This window comes from Microcaecilia unicolor, chromosome 2 (assembly GCF_901765095.1).
Source record: "Microcaecilia unicolor chromosome 2, aMicUni1.1, whole genome shotgun sequence".
NCBI classification, from domain to species: Eukaryota; Metazoa; Chordata; class Amphibia; order Gymnophiona; family Siphonopidae; genus Microcaecilia; species Microcaecilia unicolor.
In genome coordinates, this window is record NC_044032.1 from 328921689 (window position 1) to 328941646 (window position 19958).

A 19958-nucleotide genomic window follows, 5' to 3' on the forward strand; every position below is an offset into this window, starting at 1 on the left:
AACACCTTCCCAAACGCTGGAATACTTGAGGTTGTGCTTCGATACCTGAAAAGGGATAGTTTCTCTTCCTTCAGCTCGAAGACAACGGTTACAGGCTCAGTTTTGAGCGCTGTTTCAAACTCCGAACCTGCGGGCTTGGGACTATGTACTAGGTTCCATGGCCTCCACCTTGGACTTGGTAAAGTGGGCCAGAGCTCACATGCGCCCCTTCCAGTGGCACCTTCTGAGCCATTGGTCTCCGCTGTTGGAAGATTACGAGGTTCGGGTGCCATGTTCGGCCCATCTTCACACAATCATGCACTGGTGGTTCATTCAAAAGAATCTGGGGTAGAGCTTAGGTGTGGCAAGTGGTGGATTTTTGTTTTTCAAAAAATTTCCAATTCAGTCCCTGAGAAGCAGGAGGAGGCAGCGTTTCCCTTAGAGCCTTCCGTATCGCCCACTTTCCTCTCATCCCCTCTCCCTCCCCCATACACACACATCCACATCATCACAGGTCATTGATGGAAGAAAAAGAGATGTTGGGTCATCATTGTTAAGGTGGTAGGGGGAGAATAGGTAGATCCAATACATTAGCCATTCCCTTTTTCCAGATTGACCCACAGTACCTCTACCTATCCCTGTAGGTCCTGCAATTGTTTGGCTTTAATATTATCTTTAACATATAATTCCATTCCATCTCCCTACCCTGTCTTTCCTGAACAGATTATAGCCTGGTATAATTGTATCTCAGTCGTAGTTCTCTGTGATCGCCACTAAATCCAAATCAGCCTCTTTCATCACAGCCTCAAGATCTAAAACCTTATTTCCCATACTTTGGACATTGGTATATACTGCTTTCCAGATGTTGCCCCTTTTTCTCATTTGTATTTAATGCTTCACTTATCTGAGGGCTTGTACTTACCGGGGGGGCTTTGATCACCCTGCCCAAACAATTCTAGTTTAAAGCCCTCTTCAGTAGGTTAGCCAGTCTGCTGCTGAAAACACTTCTTCCCTTTTTTGCTAGGGCGTTTGAAAGGGTGAGAACTGTGACTAAATCTGGACTGTAAAAGGAGAATAGGGAGCTTGTGCAGAAGTGTTGAAACAGTGTAGAGACAATTTACTATCTCATATGATGTTCGACAACTCAATTCTGGGGTGGGGGTGTCATTGGTGATCAACACATGAGACAGGGTATGTCCCTTCAGTCTTCTGTTATGATTAGAACAGTCTGACTCAAGAATCCTCAAATGTGCTGGAAACAAAATAAGATCTCCCAATATTTTTCGAAGAGGGAAAAAACAATAAAAACATGTGGAGAAGTAAGTGTGGGTAAAATTCCCCTAATTTTGTTTTTTCTGGTTTACTATGTGGGAATTTTTGTCATAATTTTATTAGTACTGTACACATCCTTGATTTTCATGTGATCTAGCAGTGGTATAACATATATTGAAATAAAATAAATAAACTGGAGGAATTGGCAAAATGAGGGAATAGATGAGAGGATGGAGACTATCAGCCTTATTTTCGAAAGTGATGGGCGCCCAGATTTCGACCCAAAAGGCATATAGACGTCTCCATGGACAAAGGACACCCAAACCTAATAATCGAAACAGGACTTTAAGTGTGCTCTCAGCGCACGTACGCACATCTACGGACGCCCTAACAAGGGGCGTATTAGGGGTGGCGTTACGAGATGGCCGCCTCCAACGTATAACGGATAGCGAAATGATTTTGCATGGGCGGGAACATGGGCGTCATTGGTTAGACCTGAAATAAAAGCGACCAGAGTAAGGGGGAAATAGTCTTTAGACCCATTAGCGATTGTGTGGAGTTGGAGAGTGGCGAGATCGTTTTTGGGAGAGCTGAATTGTTGTTTGCAGAGAAATCTGAGTGTGTTGAGTACATGTTACCTTTGTGTGCCCTAGTCAGAACGTTTTCACCCTCACCTGCCTCTTTTGTGCTTTACCTGTTCACCTTTCCCTACCTCTTCTAGCCCCCAAACCCAGATACCACTACTCCTTCCTCTATCAGCCCTTCCCCTCACCATTCACTGTTCCCAAGTGTATTCCCTTACCTCAGTTTGTCTCTTTCTCCCCTGTACTGCTGCAGCTGTGTGTGTGAGCACAGTCATTTCCTGTTTGGCGAGTGAGTGGCCAGAGGGTGTGGTGGGAGTGAACTTCTGTGTGGTGCTGTTGTTTGACTACTACTACTACTACAACTACTTATCATTTCTATAGCTAAGTCGGTAGGGGGAGGGGAGCACTGGTGGGGAAATGGAGGCACTAAATTCACTGGTGGCTTGCACGTTGGAGGAAGAGGCCACACACCGCAGGAGGTACTCACGGCCCCGAGTGTTCAGGGCCCGCACCACTTTCCTAGACCTCACTGACCAGCAGTGTCTGACAAGGTACCATTTCGATAGGGCTACCATTCAGCAGCTTTGTGAGCAGCTCCAACCCCTCCTTCAGCCCAGGACCTGTAGGAATAACCCCATCCCTGTCCTCCTCAAAATCACTGCATCTCTCTCTGTTCTGGCCACTGGGAGTTTCCAGTCTGTACTAGCTGTTAACACAGGTCTCATCCAGGCTTCTATTTCAAACTGTCTCACCCAGTTCCTTGAGGCTTTCCTTACCCACACCTCTCACTACATCACTTTCCCCAGCACCCCCCAGGCCCTACAGAACAACATGGCTGCCTTCTACGCTGTAGCTCACTTCCCCTCAGTCATAGGTGTGATTGACTGCACACATGTTGCATTGAGACCCCCCTGGGCATGAGAGGCCACTTACAGAAACCGAAAAGCATTTCACTCGATGAATATGCAAGTGGTGTGTGACGCCCAGGGGGAGATCATAGATGTGTGTGTGCCCGCTACCCAGGTTTCACCCATGATGCATATGTACTGCAGCACTCGGGCATCTTCCGGAGGTTTGAGCGAGGGGAGATCACCGGTGGATGGCTACTTGGTAAGTGCAGCATGGATCTGCCCAAACTATACCTCCTGCACAACCCACTATAACCCCCACACCACCACAAGGTACCCGCGCCAAACAATACACACTCATCTTTCGCATTCTGCTTCTCCCCAAAGGTAACAGAGGCTACCCACAGAAGATTTGGCTCATGACCCCCTAGTGCACCCACAACCAGGGTAGGAAGAGACATACAACACCAGACATCGGAGCACCCGTGGGATCATTGTGCGGACCTTTGGACTACTGAAGAACCGTTTCCGCTGTCTGGACCGTTCTGGAGGGGAGCTCCTGCACAGCCCCCAAAAGGTGGCCAAGATATTCGTGGCCTGCTGCATGTTACACAAATTTGGCCCGGCGCAGAGGACAGGCCCTCTCAGAAGAGCCACAGCCACCAGAGGAGCAGGCCCCAGATGAGCAGGATGAGGAGCCCCCTCCACCTCCTGGCCACAGAGCAGAGCTCAGTGTTCACCAGCTGGGGGTCAGAGCCAGACAAAGACTCATCGAGACAAGTTTTCTGTGAGAGTAAGTTGGCATTTATTTCTATCGATCACATAAGTATTAATATACCACCACCACCCCACCCCCCTCCCACCAACCCTCACACTCCAGCATGTCCCATCACTTTCCCTATCCCCTTCCCCGTCCCCTCCTACCCCTCCCACTGTGTTCCTTTGCAGCTGGTGCTGCAGGGGAAGTCTGTTCAGACTCCTCTGATGGGCTGCTCCCACTGTCCTCCTCTGTATCTACACAGCAGCCTGCTGCCTCGGCTGCTCTGTGGAACTCCGGCCACCTTGTGGGCTGTAACCTGGGCACAGGACCCAGAAGGGGAACTGGTGTGGTGGGTGCTGCACCAGTGGCTGGGGAGGCGGACAATCTCAAGGTCCTCCTCTTAGCCGGTGGTTGCTGTGCAGTGGAGGAAGTGGACGCCAGTTCTTGGTGCTGCATCAGGGCTGGAGTAGGTGCTGTGAGGTCAGGGCGCAGGCCCTCGATGCTATGCTGCAGCTGTTGGAGTTGCTGGAGCATAGCATGTTGGGCCTGTACGGCTTCCTGGTGTGCTTCCCGCTGCGCCTGGAGCGCTTCCTGGTGTGCTTCCCGCTGCGCCTGGAGCGCTTCCTGGTGTGCTTCCCGCTGCACCTGGAGTTCTTCCTGGTGTGCTTCCTGCTGCGCCTGGAGCGCTTTCCCGCTGCAGCTGTAATTTCTGGCGCTGGTACTCCTCCATGTGCACATTGTGGCGCAGCAAATGAGTGGCCATGCGCAGTAGTTGCCTTCTCTGGCTGGATGGCCTCTGGCGAGGAGGTGCCCCCCTTTCTGCATCTTCTTCATCAGCAAACTCTGGAATTCGTTGCCGGAGAATATGGTGAAGGCAGTTAGCTTAGCACAGTTTAAAAAGGGGTTAGACGGTTTCTTAAAGAACGTCCATAAACCACTACTAAATGGACTTGGGAAAAATCCACAATTCCAGGAATAACATGTATAGAATGTGTGTACGTTTGGGAAGCTCACCAGGTGCCCTTGGCCTGGATTGGCCGCTGTCGTGGACAGGATGCTGGGCTCGATGGACCTTTGTTTTTTTTCCAGTGTGGCATTACTTATGTACTTAAAGGCTACAGGTGGTGGAGGTACAGCCTCTACTGCTGGTGCAGGTGGTGGAGGTAGAGCCTCTACTGCTGCTGCTTCTGCTGCTGCAGGTGGTGTAGGTAGAGCCTCTACTCCTGCTGCTGCAGGTGGTGGAGGTAGAGCCTCTACTGCTGCTGTACTGCTTTGCTGGGACTGGAGCCCACTAGGGCCAGCCTCATCAGAGTCATCACCTGTATAGCATAAAGGGAGGAAGTGTGTTGGTGAAAATAACCCACTTTTGTTTTTCAGCATTCATATACATTGCCCCACACTTGATGACCCAGCAAAGAGATGGTGAGGAGGAATGGGATTGGCACCAATGTGAAAGAGAGCCACACAGGCAGCTGGGTAGAGGTGGTGGACGGAGAGCCAAGAGAAGGACACCGTTCACAAATTGTGGACAAACTTTTTGTTGTATATTTGTTTAAGTGAAGGACATTTGTGCATGTCTTGTTTTACTACTGACTTGCTAGACTGCCTAGAACTGCTTTATGAACCAGGTTACTGGCTCCTTAAGTTTAATGCATGTGGCCCACAGTGACTAGAGCACATAGGTGTGGGAAGGAAATATGCAGAGTTTGGTGATGGGAAAAGAGGAGGGAGTGGGGAAGGGCCCCAAAGCTGTGAAACAGTGTTAACCTACACACACTACTACTACTACTACTAATCAAATAGAGCTTACAATCTAATAAAGACAGACAGACAAGACAAGTAAGAGGTAAGGGAATTACTAAGGTGGGGAAAGTGAGTAAGGGTACTGAGCAAGTGAGTAGTGGTTAGGAGTTAAAGGCAGCATCATAAAGATGGGCTTTTAGTCTAGATATGAAGACAGTCAGAGACACACATTGCTGAAACTCCTCCCCCGACCTCCCTCCTCCTGCTTCCCACTTGTGTAACACAGAGTGCAGTGCAGCACAACAGATACCCCAGCTTCATAGTGGTCAACCTACCTGAGCCCTCAGGCTGTGTTGAGGTGTCAAGGGACCCGATCCCGTGGATCCCCTCCTGGGGTAAGAGGCCGTGAATCATGCGCTCCACAGGGGTCAGGTTAGCGGTGTCATCTGCGGGGGGGGGGGGGGGTGTTGCCACCAGCCTTCCTCCTCACATCATGCCTCAGCTTGCGCCACTTGCGTTTGTAGTCTTCAATGTCTCTCCCACATTGGAAGACTGCATTCAGCCGGTCCCTTACCGCCTCCCATTCGCGCTGCTTTGTAGTTGCAGCCAGCCTCTGGCCTGTGGGAGCGAAGAGATTGCTGTGTCTTCCTTTGATCTCCTGCACCAGTAGCTTGACTTCACCATCACTGTTATTACCCTTCCGGGTCAGGGGCTGCCGTGGCGGCATTGTACTAATGGGGTTTCGAAAATACGGAGAGGGGCATCTAAATAGTCGCCGGGAACGCCCATGTAGGAACGGGATAGGTGGGCCTTAGATGGGCGGACTAATTTCGATTATGCACAAAATTCCTAAACGTCTCCAGCTGCTCTAGCGATTTGGGCCGCATGATTTCGATTATGGGTAGAGAACTATGGGCGTCCCCAGCTGCATTCCCTTTATTGATGGCCCTTTAAAACGACATTCTCTGTGCTTGCACCTTTGCGGTTTTTCTTTACATTATGGGGTGGTATTTCAAAGTGTTTTAGCTTCACTTATAGTAACCTTTGTTTTTGGCACTGTATGCTTTTGTACACCTGTTTATTTTGGGGGGTTGTTATTTGTGGTTGGCCTCAGCCAGCACCACTTCTGTTTCCAGTCTTCCACATCCCTTGAGCCTTACTGTCTCCCATTCTCTCTGCCTGGTTGTAGCAGCCAGTCTGTGGGAGCGAAGAGATTGGTACAATGGCACCAAAGCAAGCACCCACCGGTAACTGAGCCGCAAATCAAGCTACTGGTCCAGGAGATAGAAAGAAGACACATCAATCATGTACATAATCTTGAAACACAAGTTCAAGGTAAGCTCATTCTTCTCAGCCACCTCTTCTCTTTCTGCTCATGATCAAGGACTCTCCATTCACTGTATGTACTCTGCATTCAACTCTGACCTCTATTTTCACCAGGATGTTGGTTGCTATGCAGTGGGTGGAGCAGTGATGGTTGGAGACCATCAGGGCTGTATTGTGTGGTTTTGCTGTAGGTCCTCAATGCTGTGCTGCAGGCGTTGGAGCTGCTGTACCGCTTCCCGGTAGGTTCCATCCTTCTTTATGTGGTGAACCCCAGTCCCCATTTATGACGTGCCCACCCATTCTCAAGGTTGCTGGGAGGGGCAGGGGGGAAAAATATGCAATGAATGTCTTTACCACATTATTGAACATAGTCCTACAATCCTCCATAGCTGTGGAACATCAACATTTCTAAAATGTAGCCTGCAAACTATTTTCAAGGTGGTCACAGGTACAGCCTACTGAGCCCTTAAGTCATGGTGAGGGAGAGGGTTTGTGGTTACAGTTCCTAACCCAAATTACCTGCAGGTGGCTACAACCTGGTGGCTGCAGTGGCCTAGTGGTTAGAGCACTGGTCTTGCAATCCAAAGGTTGCGGGTTCAAATCCCACTGCTGCTCGTTGGGATCTTAGTCACTTACCCCCAAAAGCCTCAGGTGCAAATTTAGAGCCCTCCTGGGACTGAGAAATATCCAGAATAGCTGAATGTTACTCACCTTGAGAAAAAGCTGTAATCCAAATAAATACAAACATATATATTTATGTCCCCTAGCCTGTGCCCTTCTGTACCTGTTGTATTATATTGCAATTGTGATGAAGTAAACATCCATCTAATGCTTTTACCATTGTTTTCCCTTTTCTCCTCACCACTATATACCATTGCTCAATGTGAAAAGATGACCCAGCTGTTTGTAGCTCCATCATGGCCCCAACTAATGTGGTGTGGTTGTGGGTAAGGGTGTCTGGTGATCAGAGAGCAAACATCATCTATGCGCTACCTAGGGTTATCTGCAAGTTTCTACTTGGCAGATCACTAGTGCTAGACAACAAATCTATTATTTACACAACTCTGTGCTGTGGGGCTCTATGGTAAGGGGGGAGAGGGGCTGGATGGCCATTTCTGTTCCTCAACAGAAATGGGCACCCAGCCTCCCCCCCCCCCCCCCTTGCACATACAGCCATGCAGGTTGGAATGAACAGGTGGGCTTCTGTATGGCCACACTTACAACCAATATGTACCAAATTTCCTCTTTCATAGTTCACATGTCATGCAATCCATATTGCTGCCTCCTCTCACATCAACACCAGCATTTGATAATATGTAGTGCACAAGGTAGAGACGCACACACCCTGTTATATGAAATATATAAAATGCATATTTTACAAAACTGTCTACAACTTTCCCCCAACCCAAGTCTTTCAAGGTTGGCCACGCCCTCTTTGCAACACCCTTTGTAGCAGGGTAATGAGCAGCACCACAAGCACCCTCAGTGGCCTGTGGAGCTGCTCATTATCCTGCCTTATGGCTGCGACCTCCTGCAGCAACTGGTTCTGCCCATCTACCAGCTGCTGCAGGAGGCGCAGGGCTGGAGCAGGGGATGGAGCTGGGGTAGTGGCTGGGGCTGGGGAAGGGGATGGAGCTGGGGAAGGGGATGGGGGTGGGGATGAGGATGAAGGGGGATGAGGCTGCAGGTGGTGGGGCCTCCTCTATCATGGCCTCCTCCTCGGCCTCCTCCTGGTCCTCCTCGGCCACCTCCTCTTCCTGCTGCTGCTGACGCCCTGTATATAAAAGGATTGTGTTTGAGATCAGCACATCCAACATGGCTTGCATAGTGCAGGAGCTGGGTGGCCTGAGGCGGGGGATGGGGAAAGGTGTGGGGACCCCTGGGCTATACCCGTGGGGTATGAGATGACATGACAGGGAACTCTGGAAGCTGGTCTGACACAGAACACACAGGATAGGATATGTTGGCAGACCACACTCATTGGTCACCAGCATGTTTGCATTATGATTTGTGACTAGGGTTGGCTGACCTGTTTTTGTTCTTTGTATTGTTTTGGGGGGGGTGGGAGGGGGGTTAGCACCTAACTTTAATATGAGGCAATGACATCCACTAAGAGTAGGACCTCAGGCAGGACTACCAGGAAACAGTATCCACCCACCCCAGAAAGGGGGATACAGAAGTGAGGCATGTCATCTCATTCATCTCAGAGGAGGTTAGTTGGAAGGTGCAGCCACACTCATGGGAGGGCAGCTGCAACCTCAGGCCTTGATCTGGGACAGAGGTGTTATGGCTTACTAGTTGCCTATTAGCCTTATGGGAACTGATATTGTACAGGACGTTTGCATTGTTAAATAACGAAATTTACACATGAGTACAGGTGTCCTGTTTTTAATATGTACGTCGAGCCGTCATGCGCCGTCGCATTGCCCTGATTATTTCAGGGCTCTCCCGCCACACACGCCGGAACCTCCTCCGGAGGGACTCCAGGTCCCTGTGAATACCGAATCTTCTACAAGATAAAAGTTTGTACAGCAGGAGTCAGGGGATGGCCCTTCTTGCCTTCAGCACACAAATTCATTTGGCAATCAAATAGCACAGACGCACAACACTGATTTGGGGGGGGGGGGGGGGGGGGGCATTCCATTGGTACAGGTGATGTCATTGAGGTGGCCATGAGGCCAGAGAGTACCTTTTGTATGCATTATTGTAGGGATGTGGGAATGGTTTTCCTTTCTAGTACAAACATTTTATTAATGATTGTGCATGTACACATATTACTCATTATCCTTGAATGCAGACTCAAGTTAGTGCTTACATTGATAACGGAGCTCTTATATGTGTAACTACAGGAGGGAGACCTGATAGCCATGGGGGGGGGGGGGGGGGGGAAGCAAACACTTACCTTTCCAGCCTGTCCCTGATGTGGGACCAGGCTCTAATAGAGTCAATCCTAGGGGGCAGGTGATGGTGGTGGAGGAAGAGCCTGTGGCGTTGCCTGAGGCACAGCTGCACGAGCAGCAGGCTCTCTGCCTCACTATAATTCGGCTCTCTGCGGAGCTCCATGTTTCTCAGTGAATAACCGATAGAAAACATGGCATCGCCTTATATGGACGGCCATGCATGAGGGACGTGCTTTCGTGCAGGGGTCTATAAATGGATCAGCATCCCATATATGGACGAGTGAGCACGTGGACGCTGTAAGCATAGACGTCCGTGACGTGCATGAATGGTTGTCATGCGTGCGGGCCCTTATTTGAATGATTGCCGCGGAGCTTTCCTTATATAGATCAGTATGAAGAATGCAAACCTCTTCAGATATACCCAATATGCATATAGCTGCATTGGTCCGCAAGTACAGTGCATGCAGTTCCGGACATCCAGATACGGGAAATATGAGGAACATTCAGTGGGCCTGCATGATCCTTCGGCAGTTCTGTGAGGAACACGTCCTTGATTCTTGTATTTGACGCGTCTCATATTTCCCGTACCTGGATGTCCAGAACTGCATGCACTGTACTTGCGGAACAACTAGGTACATTCTTTTTTCTATACTTTGTGCGGACCAGATTTGGTCGTTTCCAACTGCGATAATCAAATGTCTAAAGGCGTCCTTTTTACTAACCTTTGTCCGGCCGTTATTTAGCCGTTTTGAACTGCGATAATCGAATGTCTAAGGACGTCCATATTAGTTTTTGATTATACCTACCTGATTTTGCCCGACTTCGCGAGGGCGTCCTAATTCGTACTTGGACGACCTTTCGATTATGCCCCTCAATTTGAATAAGAGGAAGGAAGGAAAGAATGAGGAAAGCATTAGTGATTGAGAGGGAAGGAATGACAGTATGAGGGGAGTGAATGGGATAGATAGGGTAAAGGAGCCAATAGGGGAAATGGAAGGAAGGGGTAGACGTTTACTGGGGGTGACACGTAGCTAGAACTTAACTGAAGTCATAAAGATCTATTAGGATAGTTACTGTGCATTTTTATTTTTATGTATTACCTGCAAAGGCATAATGTAAAAAAGAAAGTGGCAAAAGTGATATGAATAAAATAAATATAGTGTCTGAAAGAAACAGCTTCTGATTTATTTTTTTCTAGTTTGTGAACTGTATGTGCACAGAGACTGTACACCTTTTGCATGCAGTGACTGTCGAAAATGTCATCTTGATGGGCATTTGGATCAAGTAAGTTAAGCTCTAAGAGTAAATTTTGGGTAGAATCTAAAATATTTCTGATTTATTTATTGTAATTGTCATTTACTGTGTTTCTGATTATTGCAGTTCATGGTGTTTTCATTCCTCACAATTGAGCTTTACTAACAAGCAATCAAATAAACTTTTATTTGAAATGTCCTTTATCCTTAAATTTTTTTATACTTTTCTTTTTATAGAATTGTTCATTGAACTGAAGTGCTACTTAACTGTTTATCATTTAAAGAGTGCTACAGGTACTGCTGAAAACCTGAAAATAGTCTAATATCATATTTTTGTGTATGATACCAAAATCTGCACTAGGGTAGACACCCTGAAAAGCATAGATAACAAAAAGAAGGATCTGGTGAAGCTTGAAGAATGGTCTATAATTTGGTCGTTAAGAATTAATGCTAAAAAATGTAAGGCCATGCATTTGGGCTACAAAAATCTAAGGACCAATACAGTATAGGGGTGAAATACTTCTGTGCATGGAAGAAGAATGGGATCTGGGGGTGATCATATCTGATGATCCTATAGTGGTCAAAACAGGTAAAAAGGTGATGGCAAAAGCTAGAAGGATAAGAATATAAGAACAGCCATATTGTGCCAGACCAATGGTCCATCTAGCCCAGTATCCTGTTTCCAACAGTGTCCAATCCAGGTCACAAGTACCTGGTAGAAACCCAAACAGTGGCAACATCCATGCTACCAATCCCAGGGCAAGCAGTGACTTCCCTATGCATATTTCAATAGCAGACTATGGACTTTTCCTTCAGGAACTTGGCCAAACCTTTTTTAAACCCAGATATGCTAACTGCCGTTACCATATCCTCTGGCAATGAGTTCCAGAGTTTCTATTCGTTGAGTGAAAAAAAATGTCCTCCTATTTGTTTTAAAAATATTTCTATGTAACTTCATTGATTGTCCCCTAGTCTCTTGTACTTTTTGAAGAGAGTAAAAAAAAATCAATTTACTTTTACCTGTTCTACACCACTCACGATGCTTGAGTGTAAAGAAAGAAATGGCCAGAAAGAAAAATGAGGTGATAATGCCTCTGTATAAGTCTCTGGTGAGGCCTAATTTGGAGTACTCCATGCACATCTGGAGACTACCACTTTAAAAAGATATAAACCAGATAGTGTTAGTTCAGAGGATGGCTACTGAAATGGTTAGTGGTCTTTGTCATAAAGCATATGGTGACAGACTTAAAGATGTTAATATGTATATGTATCGTAGAGACCTTTAATCAGTGGTGTGTTGGAGCAGGCTCTCACAGGCTCGCAAGAGCCGGTTGTTAAGTTTTTAAGAATTTTGGGAGCCGGTTGTAAAGTAGAGCCCTCCATGGCTACTTTAACAACTGGCTCCCAAAATGTGGGCCTGGGCCCCCTGCTGAATTCTCTTTTACTTTGCTGGTGGGGATGCTGAGCCCTGCCAGCCAAGTAAATAGACTGCTGCTGCTCCCCGCTCCTTGTTTTCAGCTCTGAGCAGCAGGCTGGGACTTCTCCAGCATGTGTGAGAAGTTTCAGCATGCTGCTCAGAGCAAGACGTTGGGAGTGGTGGCAGTCCATTTATTGGTTGCCAGCAAAGGTATGCCTAGCGTGCCGCACGAAGGGAGGGAGGAGAGAGAGGCAAGTGTTGCTCCCCCCCCCCCCCCCCCGGCCCTTCCAACTGCAGAGCTGGCTACGTCTGGAGAAAGAGCCTGTTGTTAAAAATTTACCAGCACACCCCTGCCTTTAATGTTCTTCACTGTGAGGCAGTAGAGACTTATACTGGCTCTAATATACCACTAGACTTTGACTTGTAAATTTATTTATTTATTTGTTACATTTGTATCCCACATTTTCCCACCTATTTGCGGGCTCAATGTGGCTTACATAGTACCATAGTGGCATTCGCCAGTTCCGGAATAACAAATACAGGTGTTGTTGTAGTAGAATAGGCTCCTGTAAGGTAGGTAAATTAGGGAACTTAGGGAGGAAGAGGGGAGTTGGGGTGTGTCTGTTACGATTTTTGGTTTTGTTGTGTTGCAGGTGCTCAGGTTTTTTTATTTTATTTTATTTGTTACATTTGTATCCTACATTTTCCCACACATTTGCAGGCTCAATGTGGCTTACATAATACCGTAAAGGCATTCGCCAAGTTCGGTATGGGAATAGTACAAAATGTTTTAGTGGGATAGGGAAGATAAGTTTCAATCAAGTTGGGTTTGAGGTAAAAGGGTTTGTCAATGTTCAATACGATCTTTGATAGTGAAGCATTGCAGGGTTGAGTCACCTAAATTGGGTCATTCGGATATGCCTTTCCGAATAGGTAAGTCTAATAATTTTCTGAATTTTAGGTGATCATAAGTTGTTTTCACCACTTGTGGCAGTGCGTTCCACAGGCGCATGCTTATGTATGAGAAGTTGGACGCATGGGTTGTCTTGTATTTTAGTCCTTTGCAATTAGGGTAGTGGAGATTCAGATAAGACCGTGATGAACTGGTACTATTTCTGATTGGGAGATTGATTAGGTCAATCATGTAACCTGGGGCTGCACCGTAGATAATCTTATGGACTAAGGTGCAGATTTTAAAAGAGATACGTTCCTTGATAGGAAGCCAGTGCAGTTTCTCACGGAGTGGTGTGGCGCTTTGGAATCGTGTCTTACCAAATACCAATCTGGCTGTTAGGTCGGTGGAATATGCCTTTCTGAACAGGTTTGTTTTCAGTTCTTTCCAGAAATTTAGGTGGTCGTACGTTGTTTTTACTATTTTTGGCAGTGCGTTCCATAGTTGTGCGCTTAAATAGGAAAAGCTGGATGCATACTTTGATTTGTATTTGAGTCCTTTGCTGTTTGGGTAGTGAAGATTTAGATATGTTCGTGCTGATCTTTTTTGCGTTTCTGATTGGCAGGTCTATGAGGTCTGTCATGTATCTTGGGGATTCGCCATAGATAATTTTATGAACCAGGGTGCAGATTTTGAACGTTATTTGATTGGGAGCCAGTGCAGTTTTTCTCAGAAGGGTTTGGCGCTTTCAAGACGTGTTTTTCCAAATATAAGCCTGGCTGCTGTGTTTTGAGTGGTCTGAAGTTTCTTTATGATTTGTTCTTTGCAGCCCGCATAGATTCCGTTGCAGTAGTCTACGTGGCTCTGTACCATTGATTGTATCAAGTTGCGGAATATTTTCCTCGGGAAGAATGATTTCACATATTTAAGTTTCCACATTGAGTGAAACATTTTCTTTATGGTAGATTTCATTTGGCTCTCTAGTGAGAGGTTCCGGTCGATTATTGCTCCGAGAATTTTCAGGCTGTCTGTGATAGGAAGGGTGTATCCTGGGGTGTTTATGTTAGTGGGTTGTATTGGGATGAGATAATGAGACAGTGTGTTTTTTCTGTATTGAGTTTTAATTGGAATGCATTTGCCCATGAGTCCTTGGTGTTCAGACTGAACTTGATTTCATTGGTGATTTCTGCCAGATCGTGTTTGTAGGGGATATATATTGTGACGTCATCAGCATATATGAATGGGTTAAGGCCTTGAGTGGATAAGGACTTGGCTAGAGGGGTCATCATGAGGTTGAAAAGGATCGGTGATAGTGGAGATCCTTGCTGTACTCCGCAGTCAGATTTCCAAGGTGATGATATGTTTGTGTTAGCTTTCACTTGATATGTTCTTGTGGATAGGAAGCCCTTGATCCATTTGAGTGTATTCCGCTGATTCCGAAGTAATCTAGGAGTCTTAGTAATATATTATGATTGACCATGTCGAATGCACTGGACATGTCAAATTGTAGGAGAAGTATGCTTTTACCTCTTGCTATTTCCTGCTTGAATTTAGTTGAGAGTAACTCTGCCATTTCCAGAACAAAGGATGTGCTCTCCTGATCAGTGAAGTAATGGTAGGAGGAGACCCATTTTGGTGGAAACTGTGATTGGTATAAAACCCTAGTGCTGTTTGAGTTCTTTGTCTTTGGCTCCCACTTCCCCAGCATTGTGCCAGGAGGAGAAGAATAGTGGTGAGCAGTGACATGGTTGCTGAGTCTTCTGCACTTGCTTGAAAGTGTAAGCTTGAATGGGGATCCAACCCACCACCACTTCTAAGGACAAGAATAAAGTAGTGGAGCAGTAGGAAAAACTGGAGAAACAGCAGAGAAACTTGGCCTTCAGAAACAGGAAAGGACACAGAGGCTGTCCTATGGGATCTACAATGATAGATCGACAGTAGTGCTCTGATTTGGGGTAAACCAACTTGGGGTACAGCTATAAAAGACATAAAGAGGAGTCTCACAGAAGTTGAGAGTCCTGATGAAAGAAATAAGAGTCTGTTGCACGGGGACAGAAATCCAACCCGTCTCCGCCCGTCCCCACTTGTATCCAACCTGTCCCCATTTGTACCTGTAGGGAATCTAACCCATCCCCGCCTGTCCCCACAGGGAATCTTATCCGTCCCCGCCCGTCCCCACAAGAATTTAATGGTACATTTTAAAAAATTCCTGTCGGCTCTCTCAGTCTCTGGGTTTGAGCCGCAGCACTGCAGGCAAGGAAGGAACGGAAGTTGGAACACTCTGGTGCGCACATATAAGACTTCTCTGATTCACTGGCACTGTGTGCTAAGAGATCACCACATGCACGCGCAAGTAGGTCAGGTGACATCTGATGCTCATGCTTATGTCAGAGCTGAGGTCTACGCATCAGCCCGGAAGCAGAGAGGATTAATAATAATAGTAAATGACAGCAGATAAAAACCAGATCAGTCCATCCTGTCTGCCCAATAGTCACAATCATTATCAATTCATGATTATATCAACAATGAATGTGATATTATATACTTGATTATGGTCTTCTGTGGCATTTCTGGGACACAGACCATAGAAGTCCGCCTGGCCCTATCCTTATGTTCCAACTGCTGGAGTCGCCCTCATAGCGCACTCCAACCTATTCATCTTCCCATTTGCAGGACACAGACCGTAAAAGTCTGTCCAGCACTGTCCTCATGTTCCAACCACTAGAGTTGCTGTCTAAACCCTTTCCAGCCCATCCAAAACCAGATTGCCATATATGAGACACAGACCGTACAGGTCTCCCGGTATCGGCCCTAGTTCATCACAGCCAGAGTCACCATGTAAGTGTCACACGACACATCCACACACATGCAGCCATTTAAGTTTAGGTTTTTTATAACTTCCATTTTCTAAATAGAGATCCTCTGTATTCATCCTATGCCTTTTTGAATTTCGTCACCATTGGTATCTCTACCACCTCCTTAATGGAGGCTTTCCACATCTGTGCTGTTAAAGCAAGGAGGAGGAGGAGACAGCACTCAAAGAACTTGGTACTCGGTTGGTGAGAAGCTGGCGCAAGTGCAGCATACACTTCCACGGGAACCCCACAGGAACTGCTTCCGTCTCCATGGGAACCCCACAGGAACTGTTTCCGTCCCCACGGGAACCCCACAGGAACTGCTTACGTCCCGCGGGATTCCCGCAAACCCCGTTCCCGTGCAAGTCTCTAGTCTGTAAACACATGATACTATTTTTGTTTTCTGCCTCTGCCTGTAGCTTTGCTGCTGTTGTGAATATTTATCCCTTTTGCTTAAAGTGTGTATTTTAAATAATCCCTTTTGGTTCAGAACCCCAATTTTCACCTGGAGTGACTTATTGTGTGCTAGTGGAATGAAGAGGGTGTGGATTGTTTTTGCTAGTGGTCCCCACTGTGAATAATGGTTTTGAAATTGGACCCACTAACAAAACATATATATTTTAAGTAAGTGCCTTGCCTGATACTGATCCAGGCAGGAGGGATAATATACTTTTATATTTCAGCTTTATTTATTAAACTGAAAATAATTAAAAGTATCTAAGTGGTTTACAGTAAATTTAAAATATGAAGGATTAAAAATACTGTATAGGAACTCTAGGTTACAATTCAGTTTTAATAAAGGTAGGTAATCAAGGAAGGATAATGACTATTAAAATACCAATTGGAAGGCAGAAAGTGAAATGAGACAAAGAATGTGCACGAAGGCTTGTATGAACAGGAGCGAGAGATCCCGTACACAGAATTGTGCCAGGTGCATGGGCTATCTCCTCTGGAAGCTTATCGCTATCTACAAGTGAAAGATTTCATTAAACATAAAGCAGAGGAGGAGCTAAGCCTCACAGAAACACGACTAGAACAGGGGATGATGGGCAGCGGGGGTCGAGGGGGAATATCTAGGTTGTACAAAGCACTGATATATCAGGACGACCCAGTAACATACTATATACACAAATGGGAAGCGGTTATGGGAGTGACCTATGAATCTAATCAATGGGGCAAGGTTCTTAGGTCACTGTTACAAGTATCCACCTCGAGTGCACTGATGGAAAATGGGCATAAAATTCTTTACAGTTGGTATTATACGCCTAGCCACCTGCTGCATATATATAAGACGGGGACAGGGCTATGCTGGAGAAATTGTGGTTTACAAGGGGATATGGCTCACATATGGTGGGAGTGTGATGGTGTAAAGCAATATTGGAAAGATATAGTAACAATGCTGAACAAAATCATGAAGGTGACTTACCCTGTTAAGATGGATGTATGTTTACTGCACTTTAAGCCGCAAGGCATTAAGCCTGCCACACATCGATTTGCCACTCAGTTGTTTGTGGCGAGCAAATTGCTCATCACAGCAGCTTGGAAAAAACCGACACTCCCAGGCACACAGAGAGTGCTGCAGAGACTGGACAATATAAGACTGATGTCAAAGCTGACAGCTATTCGAAAAGGCACACTGGTTCAGTACCATAAAGTCTGGGACCAATTTGAAAAAGAAAGATCATCCCAATAGTGCATTATCTCCTATATTTATTGATAATCATAAGCGGGATAGGGGGGGGAGGGGATTAGGACTTTTAAGTTGATTATAGAAAACTGTTATGCTGCGTGTCAGATTAAGCACGATGTAATAAGATGTACAAGACTAACCAAGCACAGATGTATATAGGGAAAGTATTGTGAGCTTTTATTGTTCTGCTATTGTATGGAAAAAAGTCTTAAAATAAAAAGTTAAAAAAAAAAAAGAGTGTGCACGAAGGCTGAACAAGGGTAGTGCTGAACACAGCACTAAAATTTTGATTCAAGGGGAATGCCTTAGGAAAATAGGAAACCTTTAAAATCTTAGGATTTATTAATGGAGTGCTTGGAGCAAAGCTCTAAGAGAAGAGAGTTCCATAGGAGGTCTTTTACTAAAGCTTAGCTTGAGTAATCTGCAACAGGGCCTATTTTATTCCTATGGGCCCTGCTGCAGATAACTTGAGCTAATCTTTAGTAAAAGACCCCCATGACACTACATAAGAACATAACATAAGAGTAGCCATACTGGATCAGACCAGTGGTCCATGTAGCCCAGTATCTTGTTTTCCAAACAGTGGCCAAGCCAGTTCACAAGTACCCGGCAGAACCCCAAATTGTGGCAAAACTCCATAACACAAATCCCAGGGCAAGCAGTTGCTTCCCATGTCTGTCTCAATAGCAGACTGTGGACTTTTCCTCCAGGAATGTGTCCAAACCTTTTCTAAACCCAGATACGCTAACCGCTGTTACCACATCCTCTGGCAAAGTTCCAGAGCTTAACTATTCATTGAGTAAAAAAATATTTCCTCCTATTTGTTTTAAAAGTATTTCCATGTAACTTCCTCAACTGTCCCCCTAGTCTTTGAAGCAAGTAAAAAATCAATGTACTTCTACTCGTTCTACACCACTCAGGATTTTGTAGACCTCAATCATATCTCCCGTCAACGTCTCTTTTCCAAGCTGAAGAGCCCTAACCTCTTTAGCCGTTCCTCATATGAGAGGAGTTCCATCCACTTTATCATTTTGATTACTCTTCTTTGAACCTTTTCTAATTCCGCTATATTTTTTTTGAGATACGGAGACCAGAACTGAACGCAATATTCAAGATGCGGACACACCGTGGAGCGGTACAAAGGCATTATAGTATTTTTGGTCTTATTCACCATCCCTTTCCTAATAATTCCTAGCATCCTGTTTGCTTTTTTGGCTGCCGCTGCACACTGAGCAGAAGATTTCAGCGTAATCTACAATCCAGCTCATTTTCGAAGGAGATCGCTGGCCATCTTCCGACACAAATCGGGAGATGGCTGGCGATCTCCTGAACCCGGCCAAATCGATATAATCGAAAGCCGATTTAGGCCGGCGCCAACTGCTTTCCGTCACTGAGCCGGCCAAACTTCAAGGGGGCGTGTCGGTAGGGTAGAGAAGGTGGGACGGGGGCGTTGTTTGAGATGGCCGAGTTCGCCCGATAATGGAAAAAAGAAAGCCGGCCTTGACGAGCATTTCGTCAGCTTCACTTGGTCCTTTTTTTTTTTTTTTTTTTTTTTAAGGACTAAGCTTCAAAAAGGTGCCCCAAATGACCACCGGTGGGAATCGGGGATGACCTCCCCTTACTCCCCCACTGGTCACCCACCCCCTCCCACCCAAATATTTTTTTTTTTTTGCCAGCCTTTGGCAGTATGCAGGTCCCTGGAGCAGTATTTAGTGGATGCAGTGCACTTCAGGCAGGTGGACCCAGGCCCGCCCACCCTATCTGTTACACTTGTGGTGGTAAATGTTAAGCCCTCCAAAACACCCAAAACCCACTGTACCCACATGTAGGTGCCCCCCCATCATCCCTGAGGGCTATGGTAGTGGTATACAGTTGTAGGGAGTGGGTTTTGTGGGGGATTTGGGGGGCTCAGCACCCAGAGCTATGCATCTGGGAGCTATTTTTGAAGTCCACTGCAGTGCCCCCTAGGGTGCCCAGTTGGTGTCCTGGCATGTGAGGGGGACAAGTGCACTACAAATGCTGGCTCCTCCCACGACCAAATGCCTTGGATTTGGCCGGGGTTGAGATCGCCGGCATTAGTTTCCATTATTGGCGAAAACTGATGCTGCCCATCTGAAACCCGGCCATTTCTAACATTTGGCCAGCCCAAACCGTATTATCGAAACGAAAAATGGCCGGCTATCTTTTTCGATAATACGGTTCGGGATTGCTCTTTGGCCGGCACCGTTCGATTATGCCCCTCTATGACACCCAGATCTTTTTCTTTAGCGCTGACCCCCAAGGTGGACCCTAGCATCAGGTAACTATGATTCGGATTATTCTTTATGTATCACCTTGCATTTGTCCACATTAAATTTCATCTGTCATTTGGATTCCCGGTCTTCCAATTTCCTAAGGTCTTTCTGTAATATTTCACAGTCTGCATGTGATTTAACAACC

The 19958-nt window shown here is 46.3% G+C and overlaps 1 protein-coding gene across 1 annotated transcript in view; it reads left to right on the forward strand.

Moving 5' to 3' along the window:
- DGKQ (diacylglycerol kinase theta) overlaps positions 1–19958 on the forward strand; it is a 679503-nt gene that overhangs the window by 71508 nt on the left and 588037 nt on the right. The window contains 1 exon segment of the mRNA XM_030192090.1: positions 10611–10696. Within this exon segment, the coding sequence (XP_030047950.1) occupies positions 10611–10696 (86 nt within the window).